We start from the raw sequence: 24,870 nt of genomic DNA, 5'->3' as shown, positions 1-24,870 counted from the left end.
GAAACATAGTAACGATGTTCCTTAAAGGAAAAATAAAACCAGCTATTTGAATGTCAAACCTTGTGCTGCCAACTATGCTGATGCCAAAACATATGCCCATTTCAAAACAGCTAAAATGAACAAAGGAATTTTACCTTTCTGTCAAGCATCAAATCACTCAAGCGGGTTTTAGATCAACAGAAAGCAGCTGGAGTCTCAGGAGACAGAGAAAATATCAGTCGGCTTACACATGAAGGCTACCAACACGTAGGAATGATAGCCTGAAGAAATGCTCTCTTGTACAGCGTTGGTCAAGTCATATCACATATCCGTTCGGAGTAACAGCATCCTATTTATTCAGCAGAGAATTTTCACAAATTCCAGGGACAACAGTAGAATGTGACAGCAGGCAAGAAAGAGTGTCACCTACCACTTCATCCTCTAGTCTGAGCACAAGAATCAGAATGCAGAAAAAAAGAAAAACCTCGGGAAACAAATACAAGGTTCTACATATGTATCTTGTTTTTTCCTGTATGTACAAACAGGTCTATTTCTGGCTAACGTGAAGAAATCCAAGAGATGTTTATTTCTTCATTTATTATTCAAACCCATCCAAACAACTTACTCCATCTTCTCTCCATCCTAGGCAAGTCTTTCAGTATCGCATCAATTCTATCACAGCGGACTGGCCAAATCCAAGACATAGATACAAAGACTGGCAACAACCTTCTTCACCCCGCTGTCTGGTTCCAGTCTCCATTCTATTAAACCTATATATAGCCTTTACACAAAAAGCTAAGGACTAAGAAGGAGCACAACAAACAGCAAGTTGACGCTCCCCAGTAAACAGTCGATGGCAGAATAAACATCTGCTACAGAACTTCTCAATATGCTGCAGGAAAAGGTGAAAAGCTAAAAAAAACTATACACCAGTGGAAGAAAGCTGCTTAGAACAAGGGCATCACTAGTATCCCAAGTCCTTGAAACAGGGGAGTTTGTTCAGTGAACTTGGATGTGAATGAGCCCTTCATTTATTCCACCAGTACTTGCCAATCTGATGCAGGAGAAAAGCTCCTGTCTGATCCCACATCTGATAATTAGTTTAATGCTGATCACAAGCAAAAAGACACACCAACGAGTGCTTGAGAGCTTTAACAAGCATTGGCAAGCAGTGTGGCCATTGACAGTACCTCTGAGAAGAGAGTATCTATTGAGGACAGAGAATAAACCAGCTCTTGGTCAGACAAAGAAAGAACATGCCTGAAAAAAGAGCAAGGCTGCAAGTAAGAAACATTAATCTGATAATTAACAGAGAGAAGATGGGCATGCAGTGCTACTACTACATGGCACAAAACCAGGGAAAAAGGCAGAACAGGGAAACATCCCCATAACCTTGACTATAACTACAGAAGTATAGGCATCTTTTCAGCAGTATGCAGACCACCATTTTGCATACTTAACATGGATGCTATTCTTCCAACTCATCTTGCAATTAAATTGTTTAGGCACTAAAGTTTTGTGTAAATTCACCCTGAAGTCACTGCTGATTGGCTATCTCCCCACCCAACAGTCAAGTGGAAGGATCTCAAACTTCAAAGGAGTGGAATCCAACCTCCCTCATTTCAAAACAAAACCCCACAAATCCCAGCCTAAATACAAAGGGGAGGCCATTCTGAACTAAGATGAGGCTTTCAGGATGTAAGGATTCTGACATGCTAGAGTTTCCCCTAACAGTAGTAACCATAAAACAAGAAGACACAATAGCAACAAGACAGAAACAGCAACAAAGGTGAAGAGGGACCTTCTGCCCTGGTTAGGAGGCTAGAAAAACAGCCCTTATGAAATACAGCACTGCACATGAATACAAAATTGCAAGGCTGACATAAACTGAGGCATGGATTTCAAAAAATAATTACATATTTATTAATATACATATACACACACACAGAAGGGGTAGCATGTCTAAGGATAAGTAAAGCTTGCCTCTTCTTTAAGGTGGAAGAGGGAGCTGAGTGGTTCTAGGGTCAGTGGACCACTGTAACAATTCTGTGTCATTGGTACCAGCTGAGAGAATTTTGTTGAAAAGCCTCCTTGCTTCCTCACATATCTCCTCTCATTCCAGTAGTACATGAAATTGCTTTAGCAAACCTATTAAAGGTCCTCTGCACCCCTCAGGATTTCATCTGACAAGCAGAACAGGAAACATACATCCTGATTATCCATTACCTATTTTGGAAAAGTGTACAGGAATAGGAAGGAATTTACAGTTCTTATACAACAGTCCCAGAGATACTATTTAGTCAGGCAGTTTTGTACCCTACCTAGCTCCCTCAAAGCTACAAGATAAATTTCTATCCCACTCTCTAAATGAGGCCGTTTTTTCCAATGGCAAAGCCTGAAATTCAGGAGAAGCTTTAACAGCACAATAGGTGTTTCACTTAGCAATTTTCAATGCATTTGATGCTCCAACTAATTCAATTTAATGAAAATATTGACATAGCACGCACCAGGGAACTGAAAAAAATCTAGGTCAGATCTTGTATGTGTGCTGGTATCAATGATTGATACTGTTTGGTTTGCATAACTGTGAAAAGTGTGAGTACTGAACTTCAAGGGTACCAATAAGGGTGCTGCTCTCTACATTTCAAAAGCTGGTTACCAGTGAAAAGGAATGACCTGACAGAAAGGCAGCACGGCCGAAAAGACACCAGAAGCCACATCCACATCTACTGGTTTATCACTTAAACTGTTATGTGCCATTTCTGCAACTCAGTATTCTTCGTCAGTAAAACTAAAAACCTATTATTTTGAACTGCTGCACACAGTCAAGGCTCCGAATCTGCTAGCCATATGAATAAAGAGAAGTACTGTGCTCTACAAAGTAGCTAGGCCAAAGGGTTTTGTTGTTTCTTTTATAAAAAAATAAAGAGCTACTCAAAAAAGGAATAGTTCTAGGAAGGCAGTCCACCAACTCCTTAGCTCTTGAGAACAAGCAGACATGCATAACCCCAGTACTTACACAAACTGTCTCTGCCCACATGTGCTTTCTCCTTAGTGATGATTACACTGCAGATAACACTTGTTACTCTGCTTTCTTAAACAATTTTTGTGTTTGCCTTGCTTTCACTTCCTCCTTACTGAAACTGATGGTAGTCTTTTAATTTGACAATGCAGACACTGAGATTCCACTGACTTGCACTCAAGCCAACAGAACAGAACAGAGCTGACTCTGCACAGCACAGTACTGGAAACCCTTATCTATGACATATACTGCCCCACACCATGACAATACCATCAATAAATCTATGCAGCTCTTTTGGGCAGAGTAACATGAATATAAGCTCTGGTTCTCAAAAAGACAGTGAAAGAACACACAAACAGGTCTTATTAGCTGATTTACTCAATCTTTCTCCCAACAGTTTGCAGTTTTTCAATTTATACCTAGTTTTTACTCCCTAAGATTGCAAAACTGTAAGCCACATGTCAGTGTAAAGGGCAAACGTAAGTAAATCCAAACAAAAAAGCCAACCACACAACTGCAAATAGTCAGATCATCACTATTCCTTTTTTTTTTTTAAGAGGAAAAATACCCATAAATTATCAGGGGAGCAGAAGAAAAATTTACCACAATAACAACCTCATTGTTTCAACAATAAGTGGATACCACAAGCCATTCAATGCCACTACACTATTCAAGAACAGAGAGAACTTGCACTAGTGATCAACATTTGCTGCATTTGCTGATCTTTCATGGCATTTATTTAAAAAAAGGAAAAGAAAAAAAAAAAAAAAAGAATTGACTGTTTTACATCTACCTAGATTAGGACACAAGGTAAACAGGGTATCTTACATATAAAGAAATAATTACATAACATGCAGAACACCAGGTGGGATACAAAAAACTGCATCTTCCATCAGTGCCTCTATAAGAAAGCCTTCACAGGTGACACACCACTGAAATAAACACAGACACCTTATACTACTGCCTTGAGAGAAGCATACAAGGCCCGTAACAATGCAAGGCAGCCTTTTGTCTGCCACTCACCCCGTCCCTAACTCAAGTTCACATTCCAAGTGAATTAATTTGATAAGAACCCATGCATAGTTTATTTATACCCAGCAACAAAACCAAAATCCAACTACACTAAGTCCCATTTCCAACTGTACATGAGAGCTGCTCAAACAGATGTGCATTTCCTACTATTGGGACAAGTCTTTACCTAGTTTGATTTATTCAAAATAAATTATGTCGTAAGAGCCTCCACCATTAACACAAACTGAAGCCAACTTCCTCATGAACAAAAATACTTAAAACAGGTTATGCCTTCCTCAAACAAGGTAAAACATTAACATTGTTATTATAACACCTCATCAGACTAGCTCCACAATGGATTGCTTCAATTATTGTCAAAGTGTCTTGACCAGTAACTGTTTAAAGATGATGAAGGTAAATGGGACAGGCTTGTTTCTGGCTCCAATACATATCTAGGTAACTGAGTCAATCTCGTAAGGTGTTTTTGTTAACAGATTTTTTTTTTTAATAATTTACATTAAAGACCATAAAATTATCCTCTGCAGAGATCTGTGCTTGAATTTTTAACTTCACTAACCATGTGTTTAAGCTCCTGGGATAAGCAAAAAAGGAAAGTATACCATTGTTACTGAATACAAATATTGTACTTCTTCATGTCTCAACACCACTGTCACTATCCAAAGATCACTAACACATAGGAAAGGATAGCCACTAAAATTGTTCTCCACTTCTTGAAAGTCAGCAGTGGAACATTTTTTTTTTAAGCAATAAAAAGCAGAGTACAATCACAAGATGTACCCTGCTTGTTGGATTAGCTTAAGCTAGCATTAGCAAAAATAAAAGCTCAGTTAGTAAGTCTTCATTGTACTGTTCCAGACAGCTTCTTTACAAAAGGCATCTGAGAGCAGCTGGTCAAAATCTTTTGATAAGATTCTGATTCTGACTCCAGAAGTGACTTGCCTAACCACAAAAAACATTTGTTTCTCTCCTCAAGTAACTATTTCTATGCTGATTACTTTTTTCTTTATACTCCTTTCCACCATTTTATGCACTTAGTTCTCATCTTCCTCTCTTTCTCATTTCACATATTTTGGGCACTTATTTCACTTATTTTTGGGGCAAAATAGGAAAGAAGGGAAGATGGGAGAGCAAAAATGTCACAAAAAGTTACTGATAATATTTAAAACGCTCCCTCACTTTGCCAGAAACAAACAAACTAACAAAACAAACAAAGAAGTTTTTTAATAAGAGACAAAATGAACAAAAAAAATCCACCAAAAACTTCCCTCAAACTTCTGGGAAGAATTGTTTTCTCCCCATTTCTAACAGATTACAGTTCCTCAAACATAGGCAGGTCTAAGCTTTTTCAGCTTCACCTACATTCTCCACCTCTGTGCAACTCATCCATGAATTACAGAATCCTAGCATGGCTTATGTTCGAAGGGATCTTTAAGCCCACCCATTCCCACCCCCTGCAATGGGTAGAATTGCTCCACCAGCTCAGGCTTCCAGTGCCCCATCCAACCTGGCCTTGAGTGCCTCTGGGGATGGGGAACCACAGCTTCTCTGGGCAGCTGTGCCAGGGCCTCATTGCACTCTGAGTAAAGAGTTTCCTCCTAATATCTAAACAAAATCTCCTATCTTTCAGTTTAAAACAGTTCCCCCTTGTCCTGTCAGTATCCGGCCATGTTAAAACACAATCCTCCCTCCTGTTTATAAGCTCCCTCTAAGTACTGGAAGGCTACAATAAGGTCTCACTGGAGCCTTCTCTTTTCCAGGCTGCACAAGCCCAGCTCCCTCAGCCTGTCTTTGTAGGAGGGGTGCTCCAGTTCTCTCATTGTCTTCGGAATTGTCTGACAGTTCCATGTATGGAATCAATATTTTTTGGCCTGAAGACTTGCTCTCTTCTTGTTTGACAGGAACTGACATCCAAAACATACCTCATTATCTACCACTTAAGAAGTCTTTGCACTTTCTATGGTACTGCATAAAATCTCTTCTATGAGTTTGCATTTTGCCTGTAAACAGCATCCTTTGCTGTTTTCTAAGTGTTTTCTGGGTATTCCTCTAGCATCAAGTGATTAACAGCTTTCAAGGAAAATATACAAAAGAAAACAGTTCTCAAATTCTCCTTCTTGCAGATGCAGCTTAGTATCTAGATGTACTTTTTTTGTCCTCTGTAGTGAGAGCAAGAGGAATAATTACTTTCATTATCATTATACGTTCACATTTTAAGCTTAATCTTACGATTTCAGTGAAGTTCTCTAACAAGACAAAGGGCTGTTTTGCTGTTTTTCAGGAGTGTGGATGGAATTAGATGATCCTCTTCCCACTGGCTATCAATAGAAGCTCTGCCTTTGAAAATTTTCTGCAATTTAAATCTTGCTAAGAAGTAAAGCCAGCACTGACATATTCTAAACTCAACTGGTGACAGGATAAGTTAATGAGGTACGCACTAATGAGGATCTAAAAATCGTCCTAAAAAACCATGTATACTTCTGTTTTGTGCAACTTCTGATTTTTATTAATGATCAAATGAAGCTGCTTTTTGGACAAGCTGCCTGCTCTTTGTTGTTTTTTTGGGGGGGGAGTTTTTTGGTTGTTGTTTTTAACCAATATATTAAGTGGCACCTTAGAAAATTAAATTCTTGCTCTGAGGCACCTCTTACCATTAGAGTCCTCCACTTCTTCAGCAGGAGTGTGGTTCTTGGAGGTGTGGTGGGCGTGTGAGGCTGCAAGGTTGACAATGCGGGGTCTTGGTAGTGTCAGTGCTTTCCCATGCACTTTCAAGGAATGCTCTTTCAGCTGGCTGATTGTCATGGTGGAAAATGAGCAGGAGGAACATTTGTAGGCATGTTCACCTGGGTGAGCGAAATACAGGCAAGTCATCAGCTCACAAAAGAAACAAAATGGGGCCCCCATACTTCTCCTACTGAACTTGGCAGTAAAGTTCCCATGGATTCCTTCAGCACCAGACTGATCACAGTGAGAACAAGCTACGTGCATTTCCTTGCTGGAACAATCTGGAGTTTGCGCCATCTCTTGGACAACTGTAGATCCTTGTAAAGTGATTGATGCCAAAAAACAGAGACCAAACTATTAGCATGCCTGCATTGCATGGTATGAGAAGAAAACAGACTCTGAGATGAAAATGGAGTCACTGAACTACAGCCTTTCCAAACATTCTGGGGAGCACAGCAACTATAGAAGGTGAAGTCATTTGTTTCTGCATGCAGCTTAAAGAAGCAAGAAGGACACTAGAAAATGCTAACAGAGGTCCCTCAAAAAAAAAAAAAAAAAAGAGGGAAAAAAAAAGAAGCAGTGCAAAAAAAAAAAAAAAAAAGGCATTTACATTTGGGAAGGACGCATTTTCCTTACAAAAAACTTGCCACTATGCAGGAATAATCTGCACAAAACTGGTAACCAAGTCAAGGTTGGTTTACAACAAGAAGCAAACATGGCAATACCAAGAAAAGTGCGTATCTGCAAGGCTATGTGAAAGCGTGTTATGAAAAAGCACCAAAAGAAGTGAAAGAACAGAAGTAATGAACAGTAGTGAACTTAACTTTGAACACATTCCAAGCTACAGAGACAGCAAACAAAGGGAAACAAATCCTTAGATAAGATTTGTTTTGCATTAAGCATGGAGGCAACTGGAACACAAAGTGAAACTGTCCCAACAGAAACAATGTGATATTACACAGGTGCCAAGTTATTGTTTTGGAAGTGCCACTTCCATGTACAACAGTAACACTGGCCACATATGAGTTGCATACAAAGAGCCAAAACTAATATTGGAGTGAAATACTCATGAACAGTAACAGAAGAACAAGAGCTCTGGTCATGAACAAGGCAGAATATGTTTTCCATCTCTCGATAAATTTAACAAACATGGTTCTCAAACAGCATCATTTCCAACACCACAAATATGTGAACCAAAAGGGAACGTGTAAACATGCTTATTGAAGCAAGTCGGAGTAAGCACACCTGAAAAGATCAGCAACCATTATACAAAAAACATAACACTCAACCCTCTCTTCCAGAAAAACTACGCTAATTTTTGGGATAAAACACAAACTCCCAGAAAGCCTCTTTTGGTACATCTGAAAGAGCCCAAACTGATGAAATGAGAAATTGTCTTGTGTGTTTTCAAATGGTATTCCTCACCCGCATATTACATCAGAGTTATGTATTACTTTTATACAAACAAACAAAAAAAAATCATGTTTTGCAAACCACATACAAAAACTTAATGGAACAGGATAATACAAGGCCACAAGAAGATCCCAAAGTATATACTGTCAGTGAAATACAGGTATAAACCTTCACAGTTTGTCAGAGTAAGAAATTGCTGGACAACAGCGTGCACCAACCACTAGCTTAAAAGCATCAAAAGACATCAAAGGAAACACAGGCTGATTACATATTAAAAGTCTGGACACAACTGATACATGTATCCACTGTTCATCAAGAACAGCTCAGCAGAATCTCAGCATGAAAGGATGTGTTTCATTCTAGAGGCAAGACTATAGCTTTGCTCATTAGAGCATATTTTCAACTGCTAGTTTTGCACTTAATAAAATAATTATATTAATATACACACAATTAAATACATGTAGAAATTTGAGGGGAGAGGACAGTATCAACACCTGATATATACTTGGAGCATTATGTTCCAGACTGCATAGAATGTGAGCAGGGCCACAGTACTCTGGTGCTTTAGGATTTTACTGAACTTTAAGGTCTCCAGGAGACTCTAGACAAATAAATAAAGGGGTATAGAAATTTCTACTTCTAAATAAACTGATATTGAGATGATTGACAAGAGAGAAAAAATGGTAACAAAAGCGGTTCAGAAAACCACTGCATCACTGAAAAACTGGGGAGTCTGAAGAAAATTCTTTATCGTGTGTTTATTCGGTAGTGTGTATTTCTGAAGGACTGACTCTCAAAACACAACAAAGCAAAACTCTGACTGAAAAACATCCAAGTAATTTTCTGTGATGCTAATATTTGTTTGGTAGAAATGGACTGAGGCAGAAACAGATCATAAGTCTTTGAAAACCCTATTACACAAGTCATTGTGCAAAACACTATCCAAGCAACCATGAAATTTTGCTCTTGTATGATTGAAAACATGGTCCTTCAAGGACTGTCCACTCAAGTTCAGTACCATAAATTCATAATAAATAAATCAATACATGAAGAAGAGTATGAAATAAGTACCAGTTGCGCGCAAACTTTGGCTCTAAAATTCAGGCAGGTTCAAACAAGGTAACACAAAGAGTACAACTTTAGAACAGCATAAAGGAAACATTCTGTTTGGGTGAAGATGAAGATCTGTGTTATCTCCATACAGGACACTGTGGGATTCTATAAACAAGAACTGCTGCATACAGTTGGATTGCCTAGAAACTACAGAATGCCATAGTCCCATACATTATGAGGTTGGCAACAGATCAGCTACTCAACAACACCCACTCAAGTACAGAAGGGTTCTGGCACAAGGTCTGTGACATTTGAAACCAGTATCGGAAATAGAGTACAACGAAGATCATCAATCTCCACTATATTTTGTTTACCAGAAGTGCCTTAAATCAAGGGTGATAATTATCTTTTTTAAAAAAAATCAGTAGACAGTTATGAAATTTCCTGCCTTCTCCCCATTTTCACATCTTCCTCCTCCACCCCAAACTTGAGTATAGTGTGACGTAAACAAATTATAAGACAAGGGAACACACTTGTAGCCCTGTGTCATCTGTTCCAGTAGTTTCTATTTCCAAGTAACTGGTGAAAACTGGTCTATTCACGCTCCTCTTAGATCAGTCAATATTCCATTATTTGTATTAAAGTGCACATTTGGACTGTGGTTTGGGGGTTGCTTTTTCATCTTTTTAACCAGAAAGATGCAACAATAGGGATCACAATCAGCGGTGCTTGACTCTAATGTTCTAATAAACTTTCAGCCATGATGTATGATGATGTCAAGAGTCTAGGGCCAAGGAATGGAGACAAGACACCTACCAGGAAATTTTGACTCTCAAGTTTTTTAATAATCAAAGGTGCAATACCCTGTGATGACCTATCCTGCATGACACATCCCCTTCCCAATTCTGGTTCATCAGCAGCATGTTTGCATTTATGTACTCTGCCATGCAATACAGAGAACTGCAAGATAAATTTCCATGTGTGATAATAGAATGATGATGTTCTGCTGTACATAGACCTGAAGTCTGCAGTCTTTGGCTTTATCATGAAAGCCACATCAGAGTCTACCAGAAACAACATTCAACAACATTCAATTCACAAGCCTTTTCCCAACTAAAGCACAAACATAAATAGAAATACAACAGAGTGAAGTTAAGACATGGGTGTAAGCAGACTGAGTAAATTCATTCATCGTTTACAACAATGAAAATAAAACAGGCAACTTATGAAGTACTCAACCTTATTTAAAATTCTTGTCTTTCCAGAAACATTATCCAAACTTTCACCAATTCCAGTAAGTGCATATGTTGGCCAATCCTGATTTGCCATAAAAATCTTACCCAAATTTGGTGACAAAACACGGGATTCAAACCAGCATCTCTGATGAGCAACAAGAATACAAAGGCCATTTCTGTTGCTGCACTGCAAAACTAAGGGAGAAAACTTACCAGCATGAGCCTTGAGTATATGGGTTTTCAGGCGGCTATTGTAAGAGGACTTGAATGGGCACAGTTTGCAACGGAACGGCTTATGGTGTCCATGATGGGTCTGCATATGACGATCCAGACTTGAAAAAGAGAAAGACAGAAACGGGAAAAATAAAAGAGTAAAACATTTAAACTATTCCTCTAAATGCAAAGTACAACAGAGCAATAAGAAATTAAATAAGAGGAATATGAAGCTCTTCTACCATCTCTTTAAACTCAACAGGTCGGCCTACAGAATAAAGCAGAGTCTAATCTGAAGAAAAGGAGCAGAGCTAACACCAATTCTGTTATGTAGAAAGCAAGCCACTTAAATAAACTTCTATGGCAAGATTAGTATAAATTAAATTATACTTGATCCAGACTTAAGAGATCAGTTGATAGAAACAAGAAATATACAAGAAATATACACTACATACATTTCTTTTCCTGGCAGACATTTTTTGTGAAAATATGCCTCTTTTTTGTCCTCTTGATGGTATAAAAAATAAATAAATTAAAATTTAAAAATAAAGATATTTTTGACCAGCTTTAATGAGGAAGCCTTCTTTTGGTTACAGCAAAAGCAGATTAGTGATCCTACTCTGGGGAGGGTGCCAGCAGGCTGCAGTTGATGAGTTCCAGGATTAAAAGGCAACAGAGTTTCAGGAAAAACAGTGAGGGAGATCCTGAACAATGCGCAACAAGAGAAGAAGGGGTGGCTATGAGCAGCCTCTACTTTCTTCACAGAAACTGACAGCCTGAATATGGGGGTGTGATCACAACCTGCTCTCTCCACAGCTTCTTCTAACAGCTGAGTGAAATCCTGAAAGGAAAAAGGGCACTTTCCACAGTTTGTAACAAAAGATCAAATTCATTCTAAGACCTGCAGAGCTCTGCAGCTTCCACATTGTGGATCACAGTCATCAGTTCACAACCTTAAGGTGCTAGGCAGGTAGCCTCAGCTTGTGTTGCAAACTTTTCCAGTAAAGCCTCTTCCTTGGAAACACTAATCTTTTGGGATTATGGTTAATTTCAGTCTCTTTACACGCAGTAATAGAACAAAAATGTGAACTGGAGAACTGAGCATTTGATAAAGCTATCCCTCCATCTACCAATTTAATTCTAGACATGTTTTAGGCTTACTTCCTTCTGCTTTATTCCAATCATCACGTTTTTATGGAGCATCAACATGTAAGTCCAGTGCAGGCTATTCCAGCCTACTCTCACTACAGACTGTCATTGGATCTTTAGTCCCACACTATAGTGCTTGAGCCAGAAAGTCCCTGTTTACGAGAGCACTAAAGTCTGTGTACTCAAAAATGTGATGGCAGTAACAACAACAACAAAATTAGAAATAAATTTGTGTCTCCTCTCAGGGCCACTTTATATGAACACAATGTAAAAAAAAAAAAAAAAAATTGAGGATGAAGTTCGTGGAAAGATAAAACGTACAGCTTTTCTAGGTAAATGGGGAGATAAATGTCCCAGATACTAAGACACTGAACATCTGAAGTTGCAGCAGAATTTCCAGGTCACAGCCTGAACCAGTGGTTGAGCACCAGGTGGGAAGGTGTGGCTAACCCAGTGAGCTCAGGTGCAAGCAATGCACCTGAGTGACCAGAAGGGGTGGAGCCTCGATCCACTCCTCCTCACTCTCATTCAAGGGTTAGCAGCCGAGGGAGCAGTATCTCTTTGGATGGAGATGATGCTCCTCTTGAGCTGGTGCTGGTTGTTGGAAGGCGTGAGCCAATTTTTCTTCTTTGTTACCTGCTATTGCTTAAATCAAAAACATGTTTTAAGTAGCTGATAAGGAATGATCTTATTGAACAGTTAAACAATCTGACAAAGATGTTACAATACATATTCAAACTATTCTGTAATACATACCTTAAGGTGTTTGACATAGTAATACTTAAAACCATATTCATGATCACATACGTTGCCAGCACCATTCTTCCAAAGGCAGGTTAAGTTTTGGTAAGATTTAGAAGGACAGGAGGTGAGTTAAATACTGACTTGGTTTCTTTCATTAATTTTTATCTCCCAAGAGAGTAATTGCATCAGAAATAAAAGATGAAGACAACAGTAGCAACACCTATTATCAAATCAAGTGACAACTGTGGAGTCATTCACCACCTCCTGGCTTACCAACCCTTCTACTCATAGGACAATACTTTATTCATTTCTAAGGTAGGTAACAAGAGTGACCACAGACTAAACAGAAATCTAGTTTTGGAAGCAAACCAGTTGACTAGGCAAAAAGCAGGTAAGGGTGTTCTCAGTGTCATCCTTGCCACAGCAAGGTGAGATATGTTTAGTAGTATCCACCCTTCCCCTATTTCCTTTTTCACTCTTGACTGCCCAATCCCATGGATCTTTTCAACCTGTGCCATCAGCTTGCCATGCCATACCAACAGAAATCTCAATTTCTAATGTAAGGAGTATAAAAATGCATTTTATTCTGTTTTCCCTCCCACATGCATTTGACTGCAGTCCTCACCAAATTTTAGTGTGTATCTGACAGTGTTATGAATGCCTGTAGTGAATAACCACGTGGATCATCTCTTTTGTTAAGATAGTAAGGAAGCAGCTCCCTTCCCAGAATCTAGAGAAAATGTTTGTCACGTGTATGATGTGTCACAGAGGAAACTCTCTCAGTTCTAGATGCCTTCAGAAAATATCCTTTAGCCTCCTTTTTTTGGCATGCAATGTATATAAACTCAAACAATTACTAAGCTGATGGTGAAGTCAATTGTTAGGAAGGAAATCAGAAGGAACCTGCCTATTTATTACAACTTCATATTTTCATTATGCAGCATGAGACAAGGAAACAGGCTGATGAGGTCACATATATGGCATGCTGATATGAAATTGAAATGTCTGTAGAGTGAAATTGCACATCATGCTTAAGAAAGAAAAATGTCAATTTTTAAACGAAAGTTTCTAATAGCTATTTAACATGAGAAATGAAAACTCAATTGTCAAAAAGTTGTAGTCAACGTAAACAATGTAGTTATGCACATCAGAAGTTCACTATATATTAAAGATTAAGAAGAGATATACTTCACTCTTATTCACTTGCCAAGTCTCATGCATTTGGCAAGGTTTCATAAGTGCTGGAATTCACTGTTTACCTTCTGAAAGACGCTGTGTTATTTGCTTGCATGCTTTTCCTCTACATGCAATAAAAAGAGGCTTAAAAAAATTCAGGCTATAAAGATGTGACCTTTTATAAGCAATCAGATACAATGATGGACAAAGGTTTTCCTGTGCAGAAAACACCTGAATGCTGAGAAAAGTGTTGCTCAAAATCAGTTTGAGGGTGCTTTTCAATGTCAACCTACAAAACAGTACTTTTAGTCAGTGCTTCTTTTGAAAACAAAATTAAAAGCTACAACTTACTTGTGCCTGAAAGCAGAGACAAAGGAGCAATACTGGCAGCTGTACTTGTCTTCCCGGGTAAACATGGCCAAAGCCAAGTGACTCCTCTCGTGAGATCGCAGACCCTGCATAGACATCAAAACCCGGTCACACTGGCTGCAGTGGTAGCCCCCAGGCCTGGTTTCATCTTCCAAGGATGCTCCAGATTCAGCTTCTGCAAATTCCAGAATGCCAGGGTCTTTGGCTCCCTCAAAACCCTCCAAAGTTGTGTTTGAAGAATCTTCAGCTTCCTGCTAAAAAACACATACCACCCCAAAGCCATCAATTCTCTCTCCCTTCTGCCCCTCAGGCTTTCCCATGTGTTCATTTTAATACCTAGCTTTCCCCCTATGTTGTTTTTCTAAATATATCCCTATTACTGGCTTCCTGAAAAACGGGTCTACTCTTGGGGGGAAAATCTTCCATATATGTTGAAATAAAACTCTCCTGATAGTCAAATAATGCAAAGATACAAGAAACGGAATCAACTTCCTCTCAATAATCTTCAAATGAATCTTCTATACTTGATTAGTGAAAACTTGCCAGGATATAGAGTAAGTTCACTTCAGCTGATTTTCATATAGCTTTACAGTGTAGATACTCTACAAACTAATAGCCTGTCTGCTTTACTACCTAGCTGCCCATCAGCATCAAATTCACAAGAAAGAAGCAGACGCTCTAAGATTCTAAAAATCTTCTTAAAAAATAGATGTGTTTTCTTATTCACTTTCTTAACTATCCTGTCCTTTAATTCCTCTAAAAAAAGCACGTATTTTTGCAGCAACTTTAAAAACCTGTAGGAGTATATGTATCATGTTCTTTTAGCCTTGGATTTCAGATTTTGTTCCCAGCTGCATACTATCTTTTTATTCAAAAGATGGCATTGATCCCACATTAAATTCATATGAGAAGCAGGGAAGAGAGAAATAGTCTGAAAGGAGGGAAGCCTCCCAGTCTGTCAATACTGTCAGGTAAAGTAAAGAAAGGGCAGTTGTAGGGCAATGAAAGCTCTCCACAGGGAGCATGAGCTAGGCCCTGAAGGATTCTACTTCCTTACAAAACATAGCTGGTGTCATGAAAGAATCATCCTAAGTCAGACTTTGCGACCTGCAGCAGGAATCTTTACCAAACTGCAGCACAAGGAGAAGGAATACACAGCTACTTCCTACAGCCTTATTGTACTTGCTCTGCCTCTGCCGATATAGTAGAAATCACACTGTGTAGCGCAGCCTATCCTTGGAGATGTTCTAGAAGACATCTTCTTCACAGGGAGAAAGGAACGACATGCTTACAGCTAATCACCTGAATGGTACCACTGGCCCAGCTGGCCATCTGAATGTTTTGTTTGGAGCCAGCAAGGAAATTTCCTGTGGAAAGGCATACCATAAGCAACTTCATCCATCTGAATGTGCACACTTTCTCTTCTTTAAAAAACAAAACAAAACAAACCAGCTCTTTTATGGTTTAACTAAGTAGAAAAGTAGCCCATAATAGCTGAGAGAAAGCCTCCTGCTCATAAACCAAGTCTTTCGGTCATCAACGACATCAACTCCTTTGTGGCTGAGAAGAAATGAGAATTAAATAGTCTTCGTGCCCCTAGATCAAGAGTGGAAAAAAGTTAAAACATCTTAAAATAAACCATGTGCACTGCAAGAATTCAGTGTTAGATTAAAAAATCATGCTGAACTGAAACAACTGACTCAAAATCCATTCAACTACACAAGAGCCCTCCAAAGGTTTTCAATGAGTCCTTAAACAATGCAAAAAGTTGAGGTCACAGTTTTAAAATTCTCACCTTTACTGTAGCTGACACAGAAGAGACATTCCCATACTGGACATGTTTGCGGAGGTGATTACAAATGGCTCGAAGTGTTGGATGGACTTCCACGCAAAATTTACACTTGTAACCAACCACTTTCCGCTCTTTAAGTTTTGAAACATCTTCCAGGTGTCCAAAAGCCTATGAGTACACAAGCACAGATCAATTCATACACTGAAGTGTGCTTTGCTACCTCATTTTAAGGAATACAGACTAGATTTTGCAGCTGGAGGGAAATTATGCTTGATGTACAAGTCACGTTTTGAGAAACAGCAAGGTCAATTTTTGCTGATGTCTATTAATGTCTCCAGAATAAGAGGGCAGGACATCTGTGCAACAGAAACTTTCAGTTTCTGCATAACAGCAGTACTCCAGAAGACTATGCAATTTGACCTGAAACTGTGCTCTTTCATGACACCTCTACTTCCCCCACAGCTGTGAGGATATTTTCTGCAGCAACTGTATTCCACACTGAAGCAGAAGGAATGGTGCGCATGAGCAAGATAAAAGCACAATTTGTTTTTCTGATTATGGGGCACTTGTCCAAAGCTTCAGTCATCAGACAGATTCCTGTCATTTTAGTACTTAGTGGTTTATAAGAGAAAGTACTGGAAGAAACAAGATTGAGAAGTAAACTAAAGTGTTATTCAATGGTACACTTAAAATGGGGCTGGGACATTTTATAATGAATCTAGTATATGGCTGCCTTGCAACAAAAGAACAAGGAACTGTCAGATCCAGATGGTCTTCCAGAAGGGTAGGAGGAAGGAAAGATAAGGAGAATACTGAAGGAAGCAGTTAGTTAGAAGGCTAAGGGCCTCCTACGGAACCTAGGGAGAGGTGGAAGACGAAGGAAGGGATGAGGAAATTAAAACAGAATGTGTAATTGACTTATAGAGCTCAACTGGCAAGCTGAGTCATTCATTAGCCTGTGGTCATTTGGCTGTCAAACAGAACATGCAAGTGGGCATTAGTAACAGGCAGCCTCTTGGGGTGCAGAAGGGTAATGTTTTTGTTTTTCTCCCTCAGCAGGGAAGGGAGTACAGGGAAAGAGACCAGACACACAGATCCTTACCCTCTCTTGTTTGAAATCTGCAAAAGCACCATCTGCATATTTCTGCTTGCTCAGAAGCTGCTTCCTCCTCTCCTGACGTTTGGCACGTTTCTGGAACTCCTCATTGTGACCATTCAAGTGTGCAGTCAGCTCTGCTGTGCTATGCAATTTCATATCACAGTGCTTGCACTGGTAGACAGCATTCTGAGAGCGGGTGCCACTTCCCAGTATGGTAAAGTCTCTCTTCAAATCCTTGCTGTGGTGGTCAGTGTAATGCATGCACAGCAGCTCTGCTGTGCTGAAGGACAGCTTGAAACATTTTATGCACCTGAAGGGAAGCCACTCAATTTCCTGAGCCTCACTTTCCACTTCAGGCTTCTCAAACTCATTCCTCTCCTCAGCTGGAGTCAGCTTTTCATGCTCATCAGCATACACGGCAGTGAAGTAACCCCCAAGCTTGCTTGCATGCTGCTTCTTCGGGAAAACACCGGGGTGACGCTTCATGTAGTGGGACACAATACCCTTTTTGCTGAAGGACTGGAAGGAACAAAGCGAGCATTTCTTCTTCTCTACAGCTCTCCTTAGTTCCTCACTTAACTGAGGAGTGTCATCTTTGGGAGGAGATGGAATGATCACTTTATTGGGTTTGTCGCTTACTGTCCTGGAGGCTGCTAAGCAATGAGTGTAGTAAGCATCAATGTCATGTCTTTTCTGGTAGTGTGCCGCAAGCCCTTTGCGAATAGGGTTGGTGTAGGAACACAAAGCACATTTGAAGAGGTTGTTCTTGCCCTCTGGCTGCGCCCGGACATTGTTATGTTTGATGCGGTAGTGTCTGGCTATCCCCTTCCGGGTAGAGCAAAAATATTTGCAGAGCTGACACCGGAAAACTGTGTGAGACACTAAATGAGAACTGGAAAAATGAGGCGCTGCAACAGAGATTTCTCCAACATCCTCAGCAGCAATTTCAGGAGAGGCCTTGATTTCAGTCACCATGTCTGGCTCCAGGGAAGCGGATACTTTTGGTGGTGACTGGGCAAAAACATCAAATTCAGGCTGATTGTGGTATTTCTCATAGTGAATTTTGAGCTTCTCCAGTGTACCATGAGTATAAGGGCACAGTTTGCATCGATAAGCACCATAGCCTTGCTTGAAAATCCTACTCGTCTCTTCCACATCATTCTGAGCAATATCAGTTGACTGCTCCACATCATGCACAAAGTCTTCAGCAGTGACCTTAATTGACGGGTGCCGCTTCTGGTAGTGTGTGAGAACGCCATGAATGCGTGTGTTAATGTATGGGCAGTGTCTACACTTGTACACGGCCCCTGGGTTAATGTCTATATCCTGAGCAAAGTCTGCAGCTTTCACTTTCATGCCAGGATGTTTTTTGCCATAATGTGTCAGAAGTCCATGCAAGTTGTTGTATTCAGACTGGCAAACTGTACACTGATAAGGAGTAGAGGAGATGGCGGGGTTTGCAGAAGCCAGCTGCACAGTTTTTTCCTGGGAAAGGCTGGGATCCTCTGCACACTCTGGTTCCTGGTCCATTTGTGAGGTTGTTATCTGGTCTTCAGAATCCATCCTGACCCCAGCTTCATCAGGCTGTGTGCCAGACTTCTCAGCAGCATCTTTCTCCTTGATGATATCCAACAGCACAGATTCATCCCCATTCATGGCCCAAGGGTGAAAAGCTTGGTAGTGATTAGTAATATCCCAAATGGAAGATGCTTCAAAAATGCAGTCTCTGCATTTATAGGTCTTTGCTTCTGCTGGCAGCACTAGGGCAGGAGGGGAAGGATCGGGACCCGCCCAGAGTTTAGTCGCCATGTAAGTATAGTCAACATAATGCTCAGGATGTCTCCTTTGGTAATGCACAAGCAAACCACTTGGCTCTGTGTGTGAATAAATGCACCACTCACAGTGATAACCAGCCTCTATCAAACCATCCAAAAATGCCCATCTCAGAATAGATGTAACCGTGGCCTTCAGATTTGGGTGATCTTTCTTAATATGCTTCCTCAATGCATAGAAGTAAGGTGATGTGTAGCTGCACTGCCTGCACTTCAGGGCTCTCAGCTTGGACTTGTCTCGTTCAGTGCTAGAGGTGTGAGCAGACACGCTGCCAGATGACTTCTTCTGGCTGCGATCGCAAAGGCTTCTAATGGTGGCTGTATGCTGTCTAATCACATCTGCATTAGCTTTGAAGTCACGATGCTTCTTTTGATAATGAATGAGCACTCCTTTCACGGTTCGGTTTCCATAATCACAGTGTTGGCAGAAAAACATTTCATTCTCAGGAGGATTCACAGAGGTCTCGGAACCACCTCGGCTCAACTGTTGCATTGACACTGGTGGCCTCTGTATACCAGGTGGCAGCTCACCAGCCCTCATCATTGCTGCAGTGGGAGGTGCCTGTCTGATATATTTGGCAGTGACCTTTATCTCCGGGTGCCTTTTCTGGTAGTGGACAAGCACTCCCACAACTGAGCGGTTGCTGTATGAACAGTGTTTGCAATAGTAGAGTTCAGTAGCAAGGTCTGGGGGTGGTGGGGGGGGAGGCGGAGAAGCCAAGTTGGACAATTTTGGGGAGACAGGTGTTCCCATCTCAAAAGACATCTGTGCCAGGGCAGAGCCCCTGTCAACAGAAACTACACGCATGGTCTTCTGAATTCTGAAATACGATGCTTTTTCTTCGGGGTGCTTTTTCTGGTAATGAACCAAAACTGAATGCATATTAGGGCTTGCAAATGAACACACATCACAGTCATAAACGACCACGCTATTGACTGAAGGCTCCTTCTGATTTTCACATTCAGGGCTAAAACTCTTGGCAGCACTTTTGTTAAAGCCAGCTGGCACACCAGCCCCGCGAGCCACAGGAGTAGAGGTTGCCATAGTTTTTGGAGCAGAATTCAAGATCTCTCTTAGTGTTTGAGACTCTGTGTTTAGTCCTTCTTGCTGCTCAACAACGTAACTTGAAAATATCATTGCATTGTTAATTTTCACTGTGGGATGCATTCTTTGGTAATGTGGCATCAGGCTTCTAACATTTGGGCTTGTGTAAGAGCAGAAGCGACAGCGGTAGATCAAATCAGAATGATCAAAGTTCAGTACATTCATAGCTTCAGGGTGATGCTCTCCATAATGCTGCTGCAAGTCTTCAAAGTTTGTGTAGTCAATATAGCACTCAAGACATCGGTATACAGCACTATGATCATTGGGATCCAAAATATACCTAAAGCTGAATTTAATATAGGGATGCATTCGCTGGTAGTGGGTGCTAACACTCCGGGCAGATTTGTTGCTGAAATCACAGTGTTTACAATAGTAAAGCCTGCCGGAGTCACTGAACTCTGCATTCTCGTTGTTCTGATCAGTACCATACATGTTTGATTGGCCCCCCAGAACAGAGGCATTAGGGCTCTGATGTTCCTTCATGCTGACGGAAGAATAATAATCTTCCTCATCTTCTGATAGAGTGAGCTCAATCTCTGCTCCATTGGCAGAATTGTAATCATGCTGCAAGCTTCTGAAGTTTGTCTCCTTCTGGGAATCATTAGCCTCTCTTCCCCACATTTGCTGTGGAGCATAAGAACTGGAAACTTCTATCATTGGTTCTGTTTGCTCTTCTTCTCTGTCTAACTCCACTTCTATCTCCACCTCATTGTCTTCCTCCTCTTCCTCATCATCCTCTACATTGATCACAGCATCTTCTTGCTGTTTGTTTTGGCTGATTTTGCTCTGCAGATTACTTGCTATTTCATCAATTCTAGTTCTCTTTTTCACTGGCGAGAGATCTAAAGGAAAATCATTTGACACCTTCCGAGGGGCCTTTGCAACAAAATTATTTTTAGATGAGAGCCCAAGGATCGAGGTCTGGCTCTTTTTCACTGTGCTGGCAGAAGTGTGAGCATCTGCCTCACTCTCTTGTGGTGTGTTGGATGGTGGTCCATCGTATTTTGGCAAGTTGTCACAGAATGAATGCTTGTGCTGCTGATGAACTCTGAGGCCTTTCAAGGTCGTGGTGGAATAGTTGCACATTGTGCACTTGTATGGATGCTGTGAGTGGGGCTGGGGTGATTGCTGTTGTTGCTGTTGCTGCTGCTGCTGCTGCACTGGTTCCATCATCCCAGCAGACTTCCTACCATTTATATTTCCACTCTCATATGACACTGTGCTGTCGTTCAAAGAAGAGGCAATGCTTTCAGCCTGAGAATTCACAGTGTCCCAGTCTGATGTTGTACCTGTATGGCATTGCTTGTGGGCACCAAGTTTTAATGAACTCTTACAAGTAAAAGGGCATTCATCACACTTGTACACAGCTGTCTTCCCAGACAGGTGGATGTTCTCAATGTGACGGGAAATGCTTCGGCGATGCATCGTCAGGAAAGGGCAAAAAGGACACTGGAATCTGTTCATATACCTTCTGAAGGGAATTCCCTTTGTCTCCAATAGTTTGTTGCCATCGGATCCCATCAGCTGCTCTGCGGACATTCCTGTGGTCTGGTGATCCATGGAGTTCAAGCCATTCTCGCTGTCCATTTCATTTAGCTCTTCATCTGAGCTGGAGTCATTTAGCATACTGTTTGTTTCCAGGTCAGCAGAAGAATTTGTCATATCAGCAATTCCATAGCGGGATCTGTCAGACAAATTAACTATGCTCGAGTTGTGAGGTGACTTAGGCTTCATTTGAGGGTAAGACACAGAAGAAAACTTGGAAGATGTAGAAGAGTTGGGCCTGATAAGGGAATTGCCCATAGAGCTCCTGAAGTTTGAGACATTAGCATTCGACATCTCACGTCCTGTTGTATTCATGGAAATATAATTAGAGTTTGGGGAGGCATTCTGGGCACTCTTATTCTGTACATCAGGTGCACTGGTTCCTTCTTGTTGCTGCCTCAGGCTTGACAGTATTTTCACCATGCTGCGGTGCTTCTTCATCATGTGGTCACACCAGCGCTCCCTTCGTGGTGTCTGGTAGCTGCACCATTCACAGCAAAAGTTGCCCCTAGACTTTGTCAGGGGCTTGACCATGGACTCCAAAATGCTCCGCTCCACCACCTCTGCAGGCAGCTCCTTGCAGGGTTCCTGCACTGGCACAGAAGCAGATGTCGATTCAGATATAGCAGTGGAAGCTGCAGGGGGAGTTGAACTCTCTTTCAGGTTGTTTTTGTGATACATTTTCTGGTGCTTAATAATCCTTGCACGCCTGGGTGACTTGTAGGTGCAGAACTGGCAACTGAAAACTTTGCCAAACCCTTCATGCATCATGATGTTGTAATTTAAGGAACTAGCGGATGGTGGCCCCACTGAGCTCCCCCCAGCCTGTGCTCCATGAACCTTGCGTGTGTGCTCTATAAGGAGGTTTTTGGAACGGAAGTAACGCACACAGAACTTGCACTGGAAAAATTTGTTGGTTGGTTTAGGATTTGGAGCCATATGCTGACCATAGAAAGTCTGGCTCTGGCTATAGTAACTTCCAGTCCCCATCTGACTTGTTGCATTTTGCCCTAAAATGAGAATCAAGGTGAATATATAAATAAATAAATAAATAAATAATACAGAGGCTTTTTCTCCACCCACCCTGTATGTTTAAGAATACAACTGCACCCTGTACAGGTAACAATAACACCAGGATTCTCTCACTGTCTTATGATGAGGTCTATGTATCTGGCAATGTTCAGAAAAATGACCACTGTGCACAATATGTACATGTATATGATACTGTGTGCAGTCTGGGATAGGCCAATTCCAAAATCATCTTTTATGGGGGGAAAAAAAAATCTAGTATACTAATAAAATTGAAAACTCTGAGAAGCTTCATGGTGATGAAGAACAATGAAAAGCTGACGAACAAAAGCCTTGTGAAGCAACAGATGAAAAACAGCTAAGAAATAAAACCATCCTCCATATTTCTACTTACAGAAAAGGCTGTGGCCAGAACCAATACGGCTGAAGCTAATACGCCCAGTTTGTTGCCACAGCAATAAGGATAATGTAATTTTTACAGTCAAATTAAAAGTGTTAGCTAATATATACTGAAGTAAGCCACATGCGAAATAGGAGGTTAGAGTTAAGATTTACCTGCTATTTCATCTGCAATTGTAAATTCATCCTTTACAGAAGAAAATTCAACTTCAGTCTGGTTGCTAGCATTCATGGAACCAGACCTTGGCTGGCTAGGACTTTCCTCAGAGACATCAGTTGGCTGCAGGAAAGCAGTGTGAACATCCTGGATGTGAGCTTTTAGGTCTTCATAAGATGGAGCTCGAAAATCACAGCCATCACACTGCAGCACCTCCATGGTTCAAGGATGATCCTTTACATGAGAAAATTCTGCAGGAGAGAGGATGTGAAGAAGAAAGGTTTTACAGTAATGCCATTTAAAGGAATTCTAAGAAAAGGTAAGGTCATGTTTGTAAAGACAGTTGCTTCCAGAGATTCCATAACTACTGCAGTGTAAAACTCAATCTGTACTCACTACAAGAGCAATCAGTTTGGATTCATATGAAGTCCTACCTAGGTAGCTTACAAGTTGCTGACTAAACACTACAGTCAACTTTCTGACAATTAACTGTTGATTCAATGGACTTTGCCCCCTTGGCTTTTCCATTACACTGGACAGAGCCACTGTTCAGAAGTCTGTCTTGTTCAAAGACCAAAACCCGTATACTACAGAAAAAGCAAGTCACTCCTCAACAATCACACATTCAAAATTACATTCAGAAAACAGTGGCTTATGCATCTGTATGTCCCACTCTAAAACATCTTGGAAGATGAAAAGCACCATCTGCTTTACTACCAAGAGATTAAAAGCCTCCACAGGAAGAAAACTGCCTTTCTGCTCAACATTTTGGTAGTACTGATGTTGGTGGAAAATCTAGACATAACAGCAAGGCAAGATACAGCTATTTTGTGAACTCAAGGTAGAATGGTTTCTTTTGCCTTACCTCCACCAAGGCTTTGTAAGAGATGTCAGAGGGGATTTCATAAATGTGTATAGATATCTAATGAGTGAGAGTCAAGTGGACAGGGCCAGGTTCTTTTCAGTGGCGTTCAGTGACAAGACAAAAGGCAATGGGTAGAAACTGGAACACGGGAGGTTCCAATTTGAACATGAGAAAAAACTTTTGCTTTGAGGGTGACAGAGCACTGGAACGAGCTGCCCAGAGGAGTTGTGGAATCTCCTTCCTCGTAGACATTTAAGACCCATGTGGACACTTTCCTGTGTAATTTACCGTAGGGAACTTGCTTTAGCAGAGGGTTTGACTCAGTGATCTCCAGAGGTCCTTTCCAACGCTTGCCATTTTGTGATCTCTACTCTTCGGTAAAATGTTTACTGATTCATTTGAGCATATTCTGGAGACATCACCTTTGTGAGATATTTGGGAGAAAGTGATGACTGGAGGAAGATAGGGAAGGCAATGGGAACAGGAACATTGCTGAAGTACAATGGAAAAATGTAACAAAGACTTATCTCAGAAATACTATGGCTTCCTTGATTTAGCCATATGCCATGGGAACCTTATAGTACCAAGTAACATAAGCCATGGCAACAAGAAGTACAGAGGTTTAGCTTGTAAACCAATTAATCCTGTGTCAAGAGTTCTATACTTAAGCACTGCTGTGAGGGTGAGGAAACACAAAACACAAGCAACACAAAAGCCTTAGACTCTCTTACTTCATGCAATATTTAGGCCCCAGAGCAACTGGTGTCTAAATACTCCAAGGTTAGCAAAATAATTACTTCTTAAGTTTCCACATGCTCTGCTGGGCTAGGGATAATCTGGTCATTCCAGAGGTCCAAGATGCAAGAGCAGCCCAAAACACTAAAAATTCCACATGTCTACTGCATGATGAGTACAGAGCTACTTCTACAGTGAGAAGGCTC

At 40.8% G+C, this 24,870-nt stretch overlaps 1 protein-coding gene and 1 non-coding gene across 2 annotated transcripts in view; both read right to left on the bottom strand.

Annotated features, from left to right (window-relative positions):
* The window catches only part of ZNF462 (zinc finger protein 462), a 50,686-nt gene extending 27,365 nt beyond the window's left edge, over window positions 1-23,321 (bottom strand). The window contains exons 1-6 of the mRNA NM_001397216.1: window positions 23,064-23,321; window positions 17,001-22,489; window positions 15,902-16,066; window positions 14,089-14,192; window positions 10,669-10,787; window positions 6,682-6,873 (exon numbers count right to left, since the gene is read on the bottom strand). Of these exons, the coding sequence (NP_001384145.1) occupies window positions 6,682-6,873; window positions 10,669-10,787; window positions 14,089-14,192; window positions 15,902-16,066; window positions 17,001-22,489; window positions 23,064-23,283 (6,289 nt within the window). The 5' untranslated portion in view covers window positions 23,284-23,321. The remainder of the gene's footprint in view (window positions 1-6,681; window positions 6,874-10,668; window positions 10,788-14,088; window positions 14,193-15,901; window positions 16,067-17,000; window positions 22,490-23,063) is intronic.
* MIR6565 (microRNA 6565) lies at window positions 16,042-16,142 on the bottom strand. Its single transcript, NR_105431.2, has one exon. It is a non-coding gene; the product is annotated as a microRNA 6565 (primary transcript).
* Window positions 23,322-24,870: the final 1,549 nt, after the last annotated feature.

This window comes from Gallus gallus, chromosome Z (genome assembly GCF_016699485.2).
Source record: "Gallus gallus isolate bGalGal1 chromosome Z, bGalGal1.mat.broiler.GRCg7b, whole genome shotgun sequence".
NCBI lineage: Eukaryota > Metazoa > Chordata > Aves > Galliformes > Phasianidae > Gallus > Gallus gallus.
Note: the sequence above shows the minus strand (reverse complement) of the source record. Positions and strands in the feature narration are given on the sequence as shown.